The 20,995-nt window shown below is 38.5% G+C and overlaps 1 protein-coding gene across 1 annotated transcript in view; it reads left to right on the forward strand.

Moving 5' to 3' along the window:
- Window positions 1-1,951: 1,951 nt before the first annotated feature.
- grin2da (glutamate receptor, ionotropic, N-methyl D-aspartate 2D, a) overlaps window positions 1,952-20,995 on the forward strand; it is a gene marked incomplete at its 5' end in the record, with an annotated part of 97,503 nt that continues 78,459 nt past the window's right edge. Inside the window, one exon of the mRNA XM_036565529.1 lies at window positions 1,952-2,389. Within this exon, the coding sequence (XP_036421422.1) occupies window positions 1,952-2,389 (438 nt within the window). The remainder of the gene's footprint in view (window positions 2,390-20,995) is intronic.

Here is a 20,995-nt window from a genome sequence, read left to right on the forward strand (position 1 = left end):
GCAGTGAAGTACTGGTATTGCAGTTTCATTGCTTCACGCTGCAGCTGTGAAATGCCTTGCAACATATTAAAAATGCATTAACCAATAAAGTAACATGGTTGAAGATTAGCCTGTGTTATTTTTTGTAATTTACGTTTGATGGATTCACAACCTGGATACACAAAAACACCCACAGAAGCCCTAATCTGGGACTGTAATTGCTCAGGATGCTCACAGATCAGTTAAACATTTTGAGGTTGGTGTGAGGGCTTGTAAAAGCCAATTTTATGGTAACAACAAATGCTATATTCTGGAACCCTGCTAAGGACCTACTGGCAGGACCAGATTCTACAACTAGAGACAATGTTTTCAGCAGTATTAAACCAATTTGGTTTCAGATAAATGTATAAAGTTATTGTAATATGCTAGTTATGTGCAAGTTCATAGCTTTCAAACAATTAATAGGAAGTAAGAAAGATGTAAAATTCAGAGTATATAATTTTAAATCTTTATCCTCCTTGAAATATAGAAAAAATATCTAAAGATGCAGTACTGTACAAAAATCAGAGACCCTTCATGTATTTAATTTCCAGTCAAAATGGCCAACTTATTATTTTTCAGTGATAGGAAAAAAGGACATCGTATTATACAGAAAATTACACAAAAGCATAAAAAAAATCAGTATTTACTGTGTTCACACCTTTCCTTTATTATAGCTTCCATTCTTTTGGCAGACTTTCATTCTTTTTGCATATCCCTGTTGTCGGAACAAAACCTCGTTTTCTCCAAAATGATAACTTTACAGGAGAAAGAAAAAACCTTCTATACTTTAATGTAAGTCAGTGGAGCCAGACCTTTTCCCAAGTCATTTTAGACCATTTCTTTAGGTCCATTTAGAATGAAATCTACACACAATGTAAAGGGCCGCAGCTATTTTCAAATTATGTCAAAAACTGAGGAAGGTCAAAAATGGAGTTACAAGGTTTTGTTGCAACAGCAGCGATATATGTTTCCACAGCTTCACAGTTCAGTCTTAGAAGCTGCTTGCATTTTTTGCTTCTCACATTCAAATGATGTTCAGGTCTAGACTCAGGGGTGGTCAGTCCACTGTTCTGAGAACACCAGCAGCTTCTTTATTTGATTTGCAGTTTTTCTTTATTTTCTTGTTCTCTGCACATCCTTTCAGACCTGTTGCGTTGGGTTGTCTTCTCACAGTGGAAGGACAGAAACACCTATGGATTTTTTCCTGCAGCAAGAGTAGAGCTTCATTATCTGAATGTGACAGTTTTGGTGGTCTAACAGGTCTTGTGGTTTACCACGGTTGTCCCATTTGAGTCCCATGTGCTCTATATATTTTATTAACTCTCAGTAATTTCTTTTGAAAAATTAATAACTTGTGCTTTAAGGCTCTTTTGACTAGAAAATGAAATAAATGCAAGCTGGTCTATGACTTTTGTGCAGTACTGTACCTTTTGGTGAATAAGACACTGTGTAAGTTATTATATATATATATTGTATATACAGTCACACAAATTGTTGATAATAATAAGTGAAGCTTTGAAAGTAGGTCGTGAATAGTACTTAAAACCTTGTTACCTGAAATAATTATCTAATTATAAGGGATATTTTCTTTATTTTAAGTCCTGTTTCTGCTAATAGCTAGAACCTGTCAGAAACAGCTCATAGTCCATAGTTGTTTTTGGATAATAAGCCTTAAGCTAATAAGCTTAGAGTTTAAGGGGTTAAACTTACACTACACTCTTCACAATCTGCCTCCTTTTCCTTTAACAGCACTCATTTACATTTCCTCTCTCTTGTTCTCTCTCTTTCTCTCTCTGTCAAGGTCGTGTACCTGAACAAAGCTTTGTGAGCCCCCCCCCACGGTCTCTGCACCTCGTCAATGGCGGTGAGGCCCGCCCTCTCGTTCCTGCTGGCTGTGCTGGCGTGCAGCGGGCCGGCCCGGCCTTCCCCCCCACTGCTGCTCCGACCCCGGGAGAGAGAGAGGGACTCGGGCGGGGCTTCGGGCGGGGTCAACATCGCCGTGGTCCACTCCGGCTCCTCCCACCTCCCGGAGACGAGCGTTGGGGGGGGCTCGGGGGCGGGGCCGGGGACAGGGACGGGCGGTCCAAGCCGGGCCTGGTCGGGCCAGGTGGGCGAGAGCGTGATGACGCCATGGGGTCCGGCCAACGTCATCTGGCTGGCGGTGAACGAGAGCAGCCCGGGCAGCCTGCTGCTGCAGCTGTGTGAGCTGCTGGCCACCACGCCACTGCAAGGCCTCGTCTTCGAGGAGGAGAAGCCGCCGCCCCCCAACCGCGCCCCGCTGGCGCCCATGCTGGAGTTTGTCTCCGCGCAGACCGGCGTGCCCGTCCTGGCTGTGGGGGGAGGAGCCGGCCTGGGCAGGGAACCGCAGGTGAGGCCTTCCTGAACTCTTATTCGTGGTAATTCGACAAAACATGGCACTCAGCGGTGCAGAGATTTCTCATGTACGCGCTGAAACAAATCACACACCACTGTAGGGGTTAGCTTGATTTCATGGAGGCTTTTATGAGCTGTGCACTGAATTTTAATTGAAATCGGATAGACTCCAGCTACTCCCCCTTCCTACTGCTGCCAGAGCTCAGAGGTGGGTACAGTCTGCTTGCATTTACACAATTACGGGTATTTTAGTAGTATATTCTATTTATTTGTACTTGCTTGAGCATTTACAAAAGATTATATCATATATTTATGAGAAAATCTACCTTTTAGTTCCACCTTAACATTGATACTGAGTTACTAATCCTCTTTTGGTTTAATTGCATTCTGTTCTGTTGGTTCAGCATCTGAGCTGCTCTGTGGTTTCAGACACTTTACATTTTTGCACCATAAGGATCCCAATAGGAAAAGAATAGCACCTATTATACTTAGAGCTCCTATACTAATATATGCCGAATGTACAAATATGTTTCACTGCAGTTACATTTTTTTGCTCAAATTGGCTTTTGCTTAAATATTTGACCCTTTAAATTTGGCTATGTCTGCTGTTTAATCTGCTCTTCTCCATTAATAACATGATTTCTTTTTGAACAATCAGTCACATTTTGTTGTTATTCTGATTAAGCAAAGCAATAATAACGGCTTACTGATCTGAATTGCACTGTGACTGAGCTTTATTGCATCCAGCCATAAAGAAGGACTCATGCATCTTTTATACACTGATAGAAAACACAGTAGCCCACAGAAAGCTCTGGTTCTGCACGCTGGTAAGTTTCACTCTGGCTAATGTGGACATGCATGTACCATTTAAGTGAGATTCTCAGAATGGATCACTAGTGAGATGCTCAGTTCCGTAGGGTTAATTACCTCTACTTGAGTCATAATGTCATTGAATTAACAATATTTTATCTGAATTTGAATATTAAGCAACGCCTCGTTGCTGTTTTGTTTCATTTTATGTCTATATTTTACATCATTAGAGCACAAAAACATAATGACAAACATATTGGCTCAGGAAATGCCTGTTAATTAGCAGCATTTCTGTTTATCTGTTTACCATCTAATATCACTTTTATGTTTTTCGTTTTCTCTATTCCCTGCCACCTTCTACAATGTTCTGTAGTTAATGCCAAGCAAAAACAGAAATTTGCTATCAAACATATGATTATTTACATTTACGTTCCTTATTTGGCAAATGCATTTGCATTATGATTTATCACTTTCTTTCTTTTATTTTGGCAAAAAGGTATCAACCTTAAGAGATTGTACAAACTAAAATGCAGATTTTGTAGATTTTATTCTATATTTGCAGTTTCCATCAAGTCTGTTTTATTTGCTTTGTCACAATATACAAAAAAATGCTGAATACGTATGTGTAAACTACAAGCATGACAAATTATTATGAAATTATTAATTGTCAAAAAAGGTAGCAAATACAACAAAGTTGTGTCTATGTTTTTATAAAGTTGTGTCAAATGTTATTTCATGTTGGCCTGTGCTTGTATTTTTACGGGACTGTCAGTACTCACATAGAAGTGGTCGTGTAGTAACACTTTAACTCTTTGTCTTCAGGATAACACTGTCCTGGGTTTGCCATGACATTGACATATGCCATAGACCTCCATGACAAGGAATGTCAGTTCTTTGCATTTATCCACACACTGACAGAACTGGCTGACTGACAGTATGACATAGTGTACACTGTGGCACTGGCCACATTGACACTGGTCCTGTGAAGGTGACTGGGTTTTGCAGGCTGACTTGTCAGGGCCAGAGCAGTATGTCAGCGTTTTCAGACTACGTAATACTATAGACATGCTAGATATGCCGTAACTTTGCTCTGAAATGTGGAAAAATCAGGGAACGCTTCATTTGAATGGACTTCATGACACATGCATAAGCAGTACTTGAGTTTTTGTGAATAGCTGAAGTCAGTATTTGCAGGATGACATAAGATGTTTTATGAAGTCAATGAAATTGTATTGACAGCCTTCAACTGAGGCGTTAAACTAAAGTGTTGGACATTTGTTCCATTTGTAAGACTGTTATGGAGAACTTCTAAGGCAGATGCCTAGTGAATATCACCACATTCTCTGTCAGTAAAATGTGTATGAACACTTTTAAGATGTATGATCACTTTACGGCATCAGAATCATCCATAGAACTGATATATGGAGTTCTTAACTAGGCTTCTGCATTATACGTTGAATTATATGGTAATTATGTTTCATAAAAGTGTTATAAGTGGAACAAATGTCCATCACTTTAAGGCCCCTTATGCTTACATAATGTGATTTACTTCATAAACATCTAATGTCATCTTGCGAATACTGACATAGTGTGTTCATAAATCCTCATGGTTTTTTTAAATAACTTATTCAATGGTTATGCATGTGTTATGAAGACCCTATGTAGGTATCCTTTAAATAAAGTCTTACCAAAATCAAATGATGGATGGATGTTTTTTGCGTAAACCTATTTGTTATTGAAAGTCCTTATTTGTCTGCTTTAGCTGTAAAAAATGGCCTGTAGATATGGTAGAAAAGTAATTTTTCAGCCATTACATGTGGCAGTGCATAATTCTGTCACTGTTATTTTCATTGACATGTGACAGAGCTTTGGTCCTGCTAAGTTGACTAGAAAAATCTGATTTATTCAACTTATTTATTCAATTTATTTATGCCAACTCATGTCATAAAATACATAACATCAGTTGGAAACTATGACATAACAGCATTGTGACATTAAGTTATGAAAACACACTGTCATAATTGTTCATTGCATCTGTTTTGACAAGTGCAGGCATGTAATCCTAATTTCTGATGGTTCAATCAAAGCATTCCTCAGTGGATAAAAACCCCATAGTAAACACTGTTGAGGTCACTATGTAATCAGCAGCTGCCTGCCAGAGGGGAAGTTATGCCCACTCATGATCTAAATTTAGTAAAACACTGTCTAGTTATTCGAATAATTAATGCAAATTAGCATTAGTCAACAATACAGGCCATCTGGGGTCATGCAGTTTCCTGGCACCTGCAATGACCCAATGACTAGATATAAGCAGAAGCATTATTTAAAGCGCTGCGTTAATGTGCTGTACCACAGTAAGTTTTTTTCCTGTATTCATAAGAATATATGTCTTTATTAAAGAAAGCTCTAAACACACACTATTGTTCAAAAGTTTGGAATGAATGTTTTCAACAATATGAAATCAATTACACTGTTAAAAATGAAAGTCAGCTCAATTTAAAAGTATAAGAGAACAGATTACACTGCTTGTCTTGAGTTAACTCAACTAGCTTCCCCTCTAGCTAGAACTCTGTCCATCTCATAGTCCCACAATGCATTTTCTCCTCTTGGGCTCCCAGTTATGGATAGCTATGTCATTATTGGAGTCCAAACTCACAACCTCATAGTGGGGATAAATGCTTAGTCTGTTGCACTAAATGTTTAGTACACTGTAAAAAAGAATTTGTTGTTTTAACCTTATCTAGATCACTGTACCGATACCGGCACACTTCCGTAGAGGCGTTAACTTGTGTTTTTTTTAATCATTGTTTTTATGCGTCAAATCGTCCAGTGATACAATGATGCAATAAACCACTAGAAAGTCTGACATCTCAGGATTAAATACCCACAAACCATTTTATTATCCGTTATTCACAGCAGTAATGATTGTCTCTTTTGCAACATAAGCACTGAATGAGCAAACACTAGCAAATCTGTGGGCTCTGACTGTCAAAGCCATCCACAGCTAACCACAGAGACATTGTAATCCGGAACATGCGGTCTTGATAACAGGGCAAGAGTTAGAGATCAGTTTAGAGATCTGTGAGTTAGGCTGAAATAAACTCCTCCACTCTAGCCTCTGTTACTCTGTGTATAATTATTATACAATTATTATATGCACAATTATTCCATTCTTTCAAATGAGACCAAGGTTATGACTGTAGCCCAAAGTATTTAGGAACAGTGCCCCCTTTTACTTTGGCTATGCTGTTTCAGGCAAAAGTAAGGTGACAGTTAACAGGACAACTTTGGACAGTGATACAGTAACATGTGCAATGGTCTAAGAATTTACCCCAGCATCAGGAGATTATGAGTTTGAAGCCCAAGCGAACCCATAGCTGTCCATATCTGGAAGCCCAGGAGGAAAAAATGCCTGGTTGGATTGTATGATCTGATTGTAACTGTCTGTTTCTTCAGCTGACATTACTAGTCTAAGAACATTGTAGCTTATTTCACCTCCAAAACCTGGAAAACAGCAAACTTGTGAAAAGTTAGAAAGCTGGTAGCTGATGTGATAAATTCGCAAAATTATGTTCATTGTTTTATTGCACTGAATCTATAAGAGTAGCCACTTTCCTGTGGTGCTTCCTATGTGATAGAGCTGCGTTTTGTACTGTCTGCTACGCGGCTTCTCGTCTGGTGCCTGGTAGCCTTTAGTCTGCTGCAGTGGTCCTCCTCTGCTTCCTTTATTGAACTAAACAAGGCCCAGTTTCCCTCAAGATGTTTTGGGAAACCCAGTCCAGATAAGAGCCATATTAATTTACTGTTCATTTTTATAAAAATTCATGACTATTTGAAATTTGACAATTCTGTCTTATTCCTGCTCTGTGCTCTGCAATTTTACAGTTTTCAAATAATTAGTAAAAAAAAAAGAAAGAAAGTTTAGATGTGTCTGGAATGATGGACAGAGCTTTAAAAGATTCTAAAATGTCTGTTATAATAAAATTAGTATCCATCAGAATGCCTTTTATTTGTAAATAGTGGTGATCAGTCTTGAGGTATATAGAAAATTGCATTGTAGAACTTACAGTATATAATAACTTAAAATCCTTGAAACATTGAATAAAACATCTAGAAAAAAAGTTTATAGTAGCCCTCTGGGGTCAAACTCGCCATGTGTCAAATCCGATGTTTCTATGTATGTTTCTCTATCTTGGCAATAATATAGCACAGAAATATGGTTCATATTTCCTGAATCTGTAGAGTCGCCCTTTCCATTCCAACTTATCACGAGATCATTATGAGGCTATGAGGCTATGAAGAGGGGTTGAGATGCACATCAGCTGCCTATCACCATGTGTAATTGGTGGATTTATCCACATTTTGTGTGAAACTAACAAATGGACACTCAGGAAATGACAACGGACTCACCCAAAACATCAAGAACCGGAAACACATGTGAAATGGCATGCAAAGACTTTACAGCTGCTGAAGTTGCTGCAGCGGTTTTGGAAAGTAGTGACGAAGATAATGGAGCATTTTGATATGAAACACGTGGGTGCCATGGCGAATTTAAGAAGATGTGCAAAAATCAAGAAAATGCCTTTAGACTCCAGACAGTTATATCTACACTGTGAAAGTTAATATTGCATTTAAAATAAGACACTTTTTTAAATATGTGATTCCAAACCTTTGATCAGTAGTGAGTATATTTATATTTATAATACAATCTAAATGCTCAAGACTGCCATGGTAACTGTTTCAAACTTTATTCTGACAGTAAGTGTGTTAAGCCAGTAAAATACAATAAGGGAAATATAACAGGAACTGAACTTCAGTCACTGCATGAATTTGTTAAATTGGATCACTGATTTTATGAAGGACTGAAGCAGGTATTGGATGGTATCAGGGCTGCACGATATTGACATAAAATGCAATGTTCGATAAAGCTGTTGAATATCACAATGATGATGTGAGGAGTGATAAATTACTGTTATAATAATGTGTCTCTGGCTGGATGAAATGCAAGTGCAGACATTTTGTTGGGATGTGTAAACAGAAATCTTACTAACCTTTCTTTAAACCCCTCTTTAAACAAATAGCAAAATAAAAAAATACAAAAGCACAATTTACTATTCTGCAAAATAAAAAGAAATTAAATACTAACAGCTACTTACATCAGAACTGCAAACACACTTTTTGTGCACTGAACAACTGAGAAACAGTCAGCATTACGTCTACAACCGTTTTCTATAAAGGTTACAAAACCAAAAAAATCTACATTTCTTTATTTATATAGGCACACAAGAACAAATACATATTTTTGTTTCATTTTATTTTTTTGCTTAGCTATTAAATATTGTGACGTCAGACATGCTGGGTTGTATTTATTTTAAAAATAACATTGTTCTTGATTGTAGATGAGTGTAGTCAGGCATCGTGTTCTTAGTTGGTCCGGGACTCTTATTTTGAAGGACTCTAGAGGTAGCAAGCTTCAGTAGACCAGCTGGCTAGCAGAAAACAGTAGAGCCTGAGCTAGCCTGTGTGTTGCATGTTTTCCTTTGTGCTGCATGCTGCTTTGAGTTGAATTTCCGTTAAAGCTGAGTTAGGGGTGACATTTTAAGGTCTGTGAGTGTGTTCTGTTGTTGGCCATTTGGCCAAATGGTTAAGTCACTCACCCCCAGTCTGGAAGAGGCCCGGCGCAGTAATGACGTCTCTCTGTCGCTCTGCGTATGAGGTAATTGTATATTTTCTGTCATTGCCGCTCTTCATGATTATCGTGGAAACTCGTTGCGATAACAATAAAAATACGATATGTTGTGCAGCCCTAGATGGTAGCTTACTGTAAACCTACCTCGAGGATAGCTTTGGAAATGGTAACGCTAATACACTCACACACATCAAATCACAATGTACTGTGTATGTATTTACCTGTAGTCAGTGTAATGTTCATGCTTTTTGAACAAATAAATGCCCAAATGAATGGCTTTACATATCATTTTCTCATATGCCTTCATGTGTTTGTTCATAATCATAGGGACTGTTATGTCCAAGTGGGATCAAATAGGCAAGCTGCTTGAAAGCACACCTCAGCTTGCTGCGCATTTACAGACCCGTCAGATCTCTGCATACTGTATTTCACACTTGTTTACTGCTCTGCACAAATGCAGAATTCCTGAATAAACCTTGAATAATTCATCTTTGGCCCTCATGCCGCTTCCGGTGTTTGCTGCGGCTTTAAATATGATTACAGCTGAACTGAAATGACCGCAAATCTCAATCCAAATTACTACTTCCTAGCTGCACAACTTCCATTCAACACATTTCATTCACATGATAAACATTAAGCTCCATTTCCATTTGTTCATTTAGATTTTAATGAACTGTCTAGAGAGGAACACTCATCTGTTGTGGATTGGCGGGAAGTGGAGTTAACGCAAGCTCGAGCAGGGCATCTCTCCAGAGATTTGCTCTGACTCTTCACAAACCGCCAACCGGAGTGCGGAGGAGTTGTTTAATTGGTTGAATTAGGACAGTAATTAATTATATCATGTGGTTAAATGCTTTCAAGTAAGAATAGGGTGGTGGAGCTCTGATCTTGCATTGTACGGGCACAAGAACAGCAGAACAGGAAGAGGCAAAACACACTGGAATTCTAACGATTGGGGAAAATAACAGAAAGCTGTTTGCGTCATACTGCTACCCTCTTAAAATTACAAACAAACACGCTGGGTTAGGTTTGCCTTTGCTGAATCTGCGGCTGAATGAAAAGCTCTGAAGATTAGACTGCATAGTGATTTTTCAAGATTATTATTATTGGGTCTGTTATTTTCTGTTGCATTGATTGACTTTCAGAGTTCATTTAACGTCCTGAGTGCTTCTGAATGCTTAGAATAGATTGTTTTCTTCCATCTGGACTCCAGTCTGGCCTGTAATGTGCTCCAGCAGACAATCTGTATCTCTGAGGCACAAGACTATCAATTGCAGAGCTTCTGGTTCAAGTGTGACGCAGTACATTTTTTAACCAGAGGGCTGCTGACACAATTGTAGTGCAGAGCTTAAGCCTAAGGAGTTTTTCCACCTGTTTTTCACATTTGCAAGCGTGGCCTTACTAATAGCGCTTTTTTCAGCGTGAGGTACAGTCATTTCTGGAGCTGTGTGCCCAGAGTAAAAAGACTACATAATGAGAGCTTGTGAGGCTGAGATGGCAGCCTCATTAAAGGCGGGATGTTAACCCCATGAGCTCCTCTCATACATACATCAGAAACTTATGAAACATAGCATTAATAAAGCATCCGTTCCCTGGACAAGGTTAGGCAAGGCGTAGGACTTCATGGACACATGAAACGTTTCGTAAACTCTTAGAAGTCGGTGTTGTGAAAGCAGGTTCAAACCTGTCGATACAGCACGTACATCCAATATAACTGTATTTGATTGCCTAATATACTATATCAATAAATTTGTAGTTAGATAATTACATTTGAATGGTAGAACTCTTGACTTTTGAAGGTTAACCGTTGTCTAGGTCATTTCTGAAAGATGAATTTTTGTTTTCAGTGGCTGTAAACTACAAAAGGTCCCTACTTCCTCATTAGTTTTGTGCTATATAGGGAAGAAAATACTTTACTTTAGTTTACTGAATAACAGTAAATGCACAGGAATAAATAACTGATTTTGAACACTTTCTCCAAGAATCAGCCTCAGTATTCATCACTGACAAAAAAAAAAATCAACACTAGTTGCTTGAGCGAGGCTGAAGTTGGATTGTTATTCATAGCTGTACAAATGGGTGTACCATAATTCTTGGCCTATGAAGTTTTTGAAAGTTTTTGCTGTATGTTGAGCAGCAAACAGTAAATGTATTTAGGTCTTTGTTTTTAACTGTACTGTCATTTGTCCTATTTTTGTGTTCCAGTAGAGAGTCAATAGATCTAATAAGTTTCCTTTACATTACACTAAGGCTGAATGATGTTGTCTTAACACGTTTTAAGTGGGGAAACACTTATGCAGCGTTAACATGTTGGCAGTAGACCGACGACAGTAAACCAGATATTCTATTGTTTTCAATGGAGTCGCAACGGAATATTCCTCCTTAGCCATTGCCGTAACTAGAATCAAAATTTTTCTGAGGTCCATTTTGCAGAAATGTGACCTACATAGTGAGTAAAATAATTGCCTTTTCTTTGTATTTGTTCCTGATGAACAGTGAACTTTCTCATGCTTGTTGCTGTATGCTATGAGTAGGTAACACATTAGCTACAACTTTAACTTCTCATCTAATTGCTAATATAGCCAACTGAAGAGCTTGTAGCCTAAACTGAGCAGCTACTAGAACTAGACTAAAGCATGCTGATTTATCTAGCAACGTTACGGGTGGGACAAATAAAAAAATACATTATGGAGTTTGCATTTTACAATCTATAATTATAATCTGTTAATTATGCTCATAAACTCTTACATTTTCACCATAGTGATGCTGTATATTAGCCTATAGCATGTGTGCTACATACCTTAACATCTCAAGAGGTCAAAGTTACTCTGGTATTCAGGGCTGTGTAGCGTCTGGTAGAGATGAGCAGAGCAGGCAGTTCAGTCCAGGACCAAAGCACAGCATTTCTGAGGTCATCTAAGAGCCTCTTACTGCTCGCTGTGTAGTTTCATTACTTTTTCCACACCATAATACAGAGACAGTAAACAAATCAAATTTCATTATTCTGAAAAATGCAACATAAATATTCTGTCCCCATTTGGTTGTGGTACTGTGGCTGTGCACTGAGTATAAAGTATTATCGTAATGGCATTTCTAAATTTAATCTCATGAGTGAAGAAAAGTGAAAAAACTTTCCTACCGGTGTCCTCACAGCTAGTTACAGCCATGACCGCAGCTAGCGTCACCAGCCCACTGACCACAGTGGTAAGCGAAAAGTTCTGTCAAGAGTTCAGTGTTTGCATCTTTTTGCGCTGACTACAGTGGTGAAAGACACTAGATATTGTTTTTTGGGTCTCAGTGTAAGTCCAGGATCACCCAGTCTTATACAAAAAAAACTAAAAGAGCCAAAGCTTAAAGAAAATCGACATTGCTGAAGCTCACCTTAGAGTCATCCTTTTTCACTGGTTAAGCCATCACCATGACAACGTTTCCATTTGGTGACACATGGAATGACAGCACTTTGACCGCCAACATGTGAGCACAGCATAATAACATAGAGTAGTCTAGCACACTACATTCAGCATTCAAGCTTCAAGCCAAAAAAAAGTATTTTTGATGCTGTGGGCAAAAATGATGTAATGAAGGATTATTAGAATTGTTTAGAAAAAGATAATAGAAAAAAGTCAGACAACGTTTGAGACCAGCCTTGCAAAAATATCTAGTGTGTACAACAATACACAGATGCGGAGGTCCAGGTTCTGGTGATGTATCATAAATGTAGATTATTATCGCTGTCCAAAGAAAAACAAGTATCTCCAAAACAGTAACTTTACAGAAGAGGGCAAAACCCTTTTTTTATAGTCAGAGTAAGTTAATGTAGAGATTTTATTTGAAGCAGTTTTGGAGCATTTCTGTTGATCCAATCATCATAAAATATTCACACAATGTAAAGGACAGCTGCTGAGCTCTAATTTGGCAGAAAACAAAAAATCGCAAAAATGGTGATACTTGTTTTTTTTTTTTTGGACATCAATGTATATTAGATGAGAACAGTTCCTTGTGCAGTTATTGCTTTAAACTAGTAGTTACCACAATAAAAATGAAAAAAATTCGAATAGACATATCTGATATTTCTTATTTTGAGATGGTTGTGCACTTATTATATGATTATTTAACTTATTTCTAGACATTTTTACCTGTTTAAAGTAATTTTATTAAAATTATTGCACAATACTAGCAGATAATTTAGCTTATTTCAAGCACATTTCTTAAAACAAGCAAAATTATCTGTCAGTATAGTGAGATCATTTTACTTAATACAATTACATCAAACAAAAATTGGAAATAAGTTAAATGATCTTAAAAATAAGCTTACAACAATCTCAACAGGAGAAATGTTAGATATATACTAGATTTAAGATAATTTTACTTGACAAGATAGTAGTTTGAAGAGCAAGTCAAGTAATAAAATTGGGATATATCTCCATCAAGAAATGTATAAAGAGCAACATTCTTCATTACTGCTGAAGAAAGAAGACACAACCAAATACAGATACAAACCTTTTCAGTGAGGACTGAAAATATTTGAAATTAAGCTCCCTGGTTTAGGTGGGTTAACTAGGTTGAAATATTTAGTTTTCCTCCGTTATAATTAGTGGTTAAGTGTTTCTAAGTTTCTTCAGTCAGGTTATCATCAAATCAGTGATGATGATTAACACTATACCTCATCACAGGAGTTCTGAGATGTATTTTTCCCATTTTCCCATTTTTTTCACAGAATTCAGATGAGGTGTTTCACATGGAGGGCCAAGAAGAAGGAAGGATGGAATTAGTATTAATAATAATTCTTTCTTACATGTCACAATTAGAAAAAAAAAGGTATGGAAAAAGTGAATTCAAGATATCGGAAAACAGTATTGGTGTTGACAATTTTCAAACAACACCCAGCCCTAGCTCTGTGTTTGAATTAGTTACCATACCACGCTGCTCTGCCTGATGGAAAAAAAGCCTTGAGAGAAAAATGGAGCTGTACATAACAGTGCCCTAAAACACAGATAGCGTTCCATTTCAGTCACAGCGAATAATTCTACAATAAGGCACGCAAAGGTTCCAGACCATCATGATCCACCCAAAATACATCATCTTGTATATCATCTAATGTATCTTTTCTGGGAGCAGAGGGAGAGGCAAATATGTTGTTTCATTTCTTCATTTATTGGAACAGTAATGTGTTCCTCTATCAGACTCAGTGGAACATAATTGTGTTTCTCAGCACTTCTCCACCCCCCCCACCCTTTTTCCTCGGAGCGATGTAACTGTAGAAATATGTGCTGGATCTCTACCGTCTGAAATCTTGATGGATCTCTCATTCTGTTCTTCACATTAAGCCACTGTCAGAGCCACTTTAGCTAGCAGAAACAGTAGATTAATAATTCTGAATCAATGCCAGTGCTCCCATCATGGACTATATAAATGTTAAAGAAAAGTGTTGTTTTCTAAGCACTATATGCATTCGAGCTCCTGTCTGCAGCTGTAGATTCCTTAAAACACATGTGCACAGCCCAGTTTCAGGCATAGCAAACTTATTGTCAGATTCAGCGCTGATGCTCAGGTAAAGCAAGTGCTGTGCAAAATGTAACTCGACCTATTTTAGTGATACATGGCTTCAAGCGGAAGCGCTACAGTAAGCTCTGCGAGCTTTTTATGCTAAGTAGTTCTTGATTTAAATGTAGAGGGGAGGTGAGGCTTTAAGGCTCAGCTAATGCTACACCGCAGTCACAAGATTTCCCTCTCTGGGTTTAAGGCACTTCTGTTGACTTAGTGTTTGAAAGACCCAAATTGATACCCTGGTTTAATCCCGCCGTCACACCTTGTCGACACTTTGCTTACACATCCAGGGTAGTGAAGCAGCATTTATATATGTTCATGCTATGATTAGTTCTCAGATTTTATGTGTGACATTTAGCATTCATTTGTATAGTTACCTGAAAGTGTGACCGGCTCCTTTTGACGGGGTGAAATGCATCTCCACCCTGTGTGTCTTTAATGCCCAGTGGACACTACACAACTCTTAAAATCTCAGAATTACTATAGCACTCACGCTATGTGACATTTAGCGCTTGCAACCTGCTGTTTGTCACCAACAGTGTGTACAATTTCCACTTCCTCCCGGAAGTAAACATGAGAAGCGTCTACATGCCACAGTGTTTTTCAGCAGTGAAGGCAGGCCAGCCTGCCTGCCACTTTCACTTTATGGATCCGCCTCCCATTCTGGCCCATCAACATAAGGCATGCCCATAGAATCGACAGTGCCCATTTAGTGTTTGCCAGAATGTCCTAGCATTATCATGACTTCACTTTCTTGTGATGAGGGAGGCTGCTTATGAAGGATATTGCTTTACTTTATTATTTAGATATAAATGATAAAAGTATTGAATTATGTTAACGCTGCTTGAAAAGAGATCAAAATACTTGCTATACCTGCATCTCAATAGAGCACATTGAGTATGGTCCCTTTTCATAGCTATGTGCTGGTTTGTCTCAGAGTGGTTGTGCTTGCTTTCAGGAATCTAGCTTAAAGATTAAAGATCTAGCCTAAAGGCATATTATAATGAGATACCATTACATTTTACTTATTCAAAGGGACTTTCCATCTAATCATGCTGTCCAAGTACTCTTCAAATACTTCTTTGTACAGCAGCAGCTTTTGGCCAGAGCGAGAATCAAACTCCCTTGTCTCTTTTGTCCGGAAGGTGTGATCGTGTGGTGTTGCCCACTGGGAAATTCAACTGCTTGATAGCGAAGTTACAAGTCTGTAAATCAGTGGTGCTCAACTCCGGTCCTGGAGGGCTGGTCTTAAGTATGGTTTGGTAATTTTCCTGCTCAAACACACCTGATTCGACTCATGTTAATTGCCAGGATTAATGAGGGTGTTTGAGTTAAGGAACCACAAAACTGTGATGGATACCAGCCCTTCGGGACTAAAGTTGTGCACCCCTGCTGTGAACCATTGCCATTTGGTTCGTACTGATTTGCTGCTGAGAGGACAGTCAAGAGTGTCTTCGTTGTCCAGTCAAGAGTGTCAAGATTGTCTTTGCTGTCCAGATTTTTCCTGTAATGAGCACTAAGGATAAACTCTCACTACCTGTGTTAGCTAGTTAGCATTGTTCCCTGCATAGGAGTTTGATGCAGTTGTCTAGTATTACGTACGTCTCTTTGTAGGTGGTTCGTCCAAAGCATTGCTTTACCTGGTTCTTTGAGTGATATAGATTTATCTTCTTGATTATGTATATGTATTGTTATGTATAGTTGGCCTTTCACACAGTTCAGCTCTTATTGCATGTACATACCTATCCAGGAGAAACATCACTAACTCTGCATGTAATATTTCCCACAATATTTGTCCACACAGTACTAGAACCTGCCTGTGCAGGTCTATAACTGGATTCCATACTTTCTTAGCTGAGCAGATGGAGATGTGGGCAGAGTAATGTGATGTAGGGGACAGATATATGTCAGTAACCTCCATTCTGATTGACTGCCCTGTATTGTGCCTCATTCTGGGCTGAAACACATGTTATAAGTGGGTGGGACTAAACTGCTGAAAGTTAAAGAGATGGATATATGTAAATTCTTTGGTTTGAATGACATCACAAGATCAGTGAAATCAAATTGGGCTGTTTTTGCCACTAAATATCCATATATGGCCTGTATGGACTGAAGATTGAGTGGTACATTTTTATACTTTAAACAATGTTTACATACTACATCAAAAAATGTTGTTCTCCTTAATGTGGGGGATCATTTTCAAACAACAAATTGTGTTCTTTCCATAGCCCTTTTGCCTCTGCTCAGTTTTCTTACGTCCATACAGAATATGAGTGATCAGTGCCAGCACAGAGGAGAAAGCTGGCGTGGATGTTGACTGGGAAGCTACCCCAAACCCAGCCGTACTGGCAGTGAACAGAAGCCTCAGTCAATATTCGCAGATTTTCGTCCAGTAAACCCTTCACCACATTTGTTATTGTTTTGGTTGTTCGCACCTCGCTCCATGAGTTTTTTCGCATTCTGATTGGCTACTGCTTGTGGTAGAGGAGCTCATAAGATTCACTGCTGGAAATGTCAAACATTCTTGTGAATATCAGGGTAAAATTACAGTAGGAATATCAGTGGAAAACTGCATTCTAAAAATGTTCACCACATGACAGCCCAGCACAAGGGTGAACAGGGGATTTTCTCGTCAAGCTGGTTGGATTTTGTGGATCCCAAAATTTTGTCCGTAATTGAAAAATTGGAGTTAAAATAGTGTAGCGCGCACTACGCCTGCCACAGTTATTACAGAATCGTATGAATTACTTCAATGAGCTCACCTCATTTTCCAGTTTTTATTTTTCACAATCATATTCTTGTTGTCAGAACAAAACCTCACATCTTCATTTTGCAGTTTTTAATTTTTTTTTTTTTTACATATTTTGAAAATACCTGCTGTCACTTACAGTGTGTCAAATTTTCATGATGAATGGGCCAAAAGATTTAGTCCAAATTGCCTTCAAATAAAATGTTACATTAGCTTACATTTTTAGTAAAGTTACTTCTTGGAGATACAAGGTTTTGTTCCACTAGCTAGGATATGCATTCATTTCATGAAACAAAATGCAATTTGGTTTTTTCATCAGTTGTGTTGAGATAAGTGGATATAAGTAGAAGAAAGCAGAAAATACATTTGTTGGTACACGTATTGATTCTTGCAAAAACAACAAAAGTTTTTCTTCCGACGTCTCACTGGTGCTCTTACGCCTTTAGAGGACATTGGTGAGTAACGTTTGTTTATTTGAGCTTGAGCTGTGTCACTATTAAGCGTTGAGAGCTACACCATATTTCCAAAGATTTGTAGATGCCTCTTGTCATGGACTTTTTAAACAATGTGTCCACTCACCGTCTACTCTATTGGACACTCCTACCTTGTTGATCCACCGTGTAGATGTGAAGTCAAAGACGATAGCTCGTCTGTTGCTGCACACTTTGTGTTGGTCAACCTCTAGTCCTTCATCAGTGGTCACAGGATGCTCTTGGCTGGATATTTTTGGTTGGTGGACTATTCTCAGTCCAGCAGTGACACTGAAGTGTTTATAAACTCAAGCAGCACTGCTGTGTCTGATCCACTTGTACCAGCACAACACACACTAACACACCACCACCACATCGGTGTCACTGCAGTGATGACAGTGATCCACCACCCAAATAATGCCTGCTCTCTGGTGGTCCTGTGGGGGTCCTGACCAAGGTAGAACAAGGTGAAAGGGGACTAACAAAGTGTGCTGAGAAACAGATGGACTACAGTCTGTAATTGTAGTACTAAAAAGTGCACCTGTATGGTAAGTGGAGCTGATGAAATGGACAAGGAGCGTAGAAACAAGGTTTTAATGTTATGGCTGATCCTTGTATATACATGCATGACATCACAAAAACAGTGAATGCAAAACAGGCAGTTTAGTTTCCATATATGGACTGTACGGACTGGCAAGTGAACAGTATGTTTTGAAACGTTAACAATATTTATGAACTGCATCAAACTTTTTTGTGGAAAAAAAGAGATATATTTAAGTTTCCAGCATGGGCCATTTAAAGCTTAATAGGTTTAATATTGTGGTCTGTAATAGAAGTAACTGTTATTGTAGGAGATGAAAGCATGATATTATTTAAACTGAATTATTTCTCAAAGAAGCTGAGGAATTCTGTCAAACATGAAGATTATAGACTTACAATCAATATCACATTTGTGTTCAGCAGATGAGTAGAGAAGGAGAAGATTGATTACAATGTGAACCTGATGAAAAGGTTTTGTACATGTGTCTTTTTTGTGGAAAAGAAAAACATTTTTGACTTCAAAACAAAGAATACAAAGAAATGACACAAAATTGCATCCATACGGTGTGTAAATTGAATATGAACAATCTATTTCTTTAATAAGTAACTAGTGTGTACTCATGTGAACACATTTATAAACTATGGCAAAATGACAAGAAAAGCTCTCAACTTTAAAGGGTTAAATAATTCAGGACATGGTATAGTGCTGAAGATGACACGCTGACTTGAGTCTTTATATTAAGGGTAACGCAGAAAGCAATTAGCTTATCACTGCTAGGTGTGTAATCCGCAGATAAGCTAGACTCTTTATTCAAAGTCGCAATTAATCTGATATCGAAATGATTTCGTCTAGACCACTTTGCTCTCATCAAAAACATTTACTGTAATGTCTTGTTCCGGCAGCTGCACCGCCCCGAAACATCTGCAGGATAATGATGCTCTGCTCCCCTCCGGAACTCACAGCCTCAGCCTTTAAAAAAACACAAAAACAACAGCGGCATTAAGAAAATATGGCCTATAATTGTGATCGTGACGAGCAGCATAACTCTGGCTTGACCGCTGGTGTAAACAGTATGGGCAAAAACAGGTGCCATTCCACATTCACAATGCACCCAGTGATGATGTATGCATTTTCCATTAGCCAGCGTCAAGGGAAGCATTGCCATTTTTCACCATCAAACATACAGCCTGGTGTCAGCGTAATAAATCTCCTTCAGTGCATAGGGGAATGGTCACCTTCCTGCGGTCCAAAAATAAGGGCCTGAGTGGAGCTGAACTGAGCGTTTGCAGATTGAACCAGCCAAGGACACCTAATGTCACCTCGACCCTGGGCCTTTGCATAGCAATGAACGCGCTACGTCACGCTACGTGGGCATTAAGAATGGCTGCATTGAGCTCAGTAAGCACGAGGCGAAGAGAATTAGAGTGAACGGATAGAAAGGTGAGGGGAAAGCAAAGAAAGAGAGAGGGCCATTCAAGTAGAAAGAGAACAACAGAAAGTAAGAGGATTGAGAGGGAAAAGATATCGAGCTAGCTAACAGGGAAAAGAGCAAACCCTGACACACTGAAGCTTCAACAAGCCGCTTCCTCTGCATTTCACTGGGTCACAAGGCCTTTATCCTGTTGTACCTAACGTCTCGCCACCAATACATCCACACAATTTGGCTTAGTCTCATTAAAATCTGCCCCCAGAGTAACTGAGATGTGTGCATGTCCACATTGGGCAGTAAGATGGATCAGCATGTGGAATTGGAGCTTTCTGTATGGTATTGGGTTTTCTATCACCGTATAAAAGAAGCATGATGTTGCCACGATGCTGCGCAAAAACCTTGCGTCTCCATATTTCTGAACGGACCAATTGAAATACTCCAAAATGACTTGGGGAAAAGTCTTGTTGTGTTAACCCCTTAAAATCCCAGGCTTATTACATACTAAGGCTTAACATTCAGTATCTACAGGGACTTTAGTGCAAAATGGTTGAGCTTCGTAGGTTATAGAAGTGTGCTATAAACTTTGGGTCAGACGACGGACCCTGGCCATGTACTTCCATTACGAGTTAAGAAGGTTTTTTCTTCTCCTTTAAAGTGTTTTTTGGAGATACAAGCTTCTGTTCCAACAGCAACAAAATATGACAGGGCGACACCACGTGGGTGAAAGTTAACTGATAAGGATGCTTGACCTGCCAGAAAGTTGCCCTAACCCCAGCCCCTGGAAAAGAACAAACATATTTTGTACTGTGTAACTTGTTGTTTTCCTTTTTAAATGTGTATTTTTTAAATATTTTAGTAACAATATGTAATATAGAGTAAAGCTATAAAACACATTGGTAACACTTCCCATGTAGCGTCCATGCACAATGCTTCATAAATAGCTTGATATGTAGGCGTTATATGGCATGCATAATGTTTTATAATGCCTAGTATAAGCCTGTATAATTGCATATAATTAGTTATAATTACATGCATAACACTTTGTGTTTAAAGTGTTTAAACACACTTTAGCACTTTAAGTGAATATGAATTTATAATGTTAAGTTTCATAACACATTATAATATCCACTAATAAGAACACTGTAAACATTAATGTTGTAATGCACTATAACAAGGTTCTGGGATATTTTCTGTATACCACCCAGACCCATCACAACAGTGTTACCAACTTAGCTAAAATGAAGCTCTCTATGACACAAACTTGAGCCTTTTTAAAACTTTTATATGTTGTATGAATTTGAATTTATTTTTGGCTAACTGGTAACTGATATTACATATATTATAATCCGTTATGGAACCTAACTTA

This window comes from Colossoma macropomum, unplaced genomic scaffold (assembly GCF_904425465.1).
Source record: "Colossoma macropomum unplaced genomic scaffold, Colossoma_macropomum, whole genome shotgun sequence".
In the NCBI taxonomy this organism is placed as follows: Eukaryota; Metazoa; Chordata; class Actinopteri; order Characiformes; family Serrasalmidae; genus Colossoma; species Colossoma macropomum.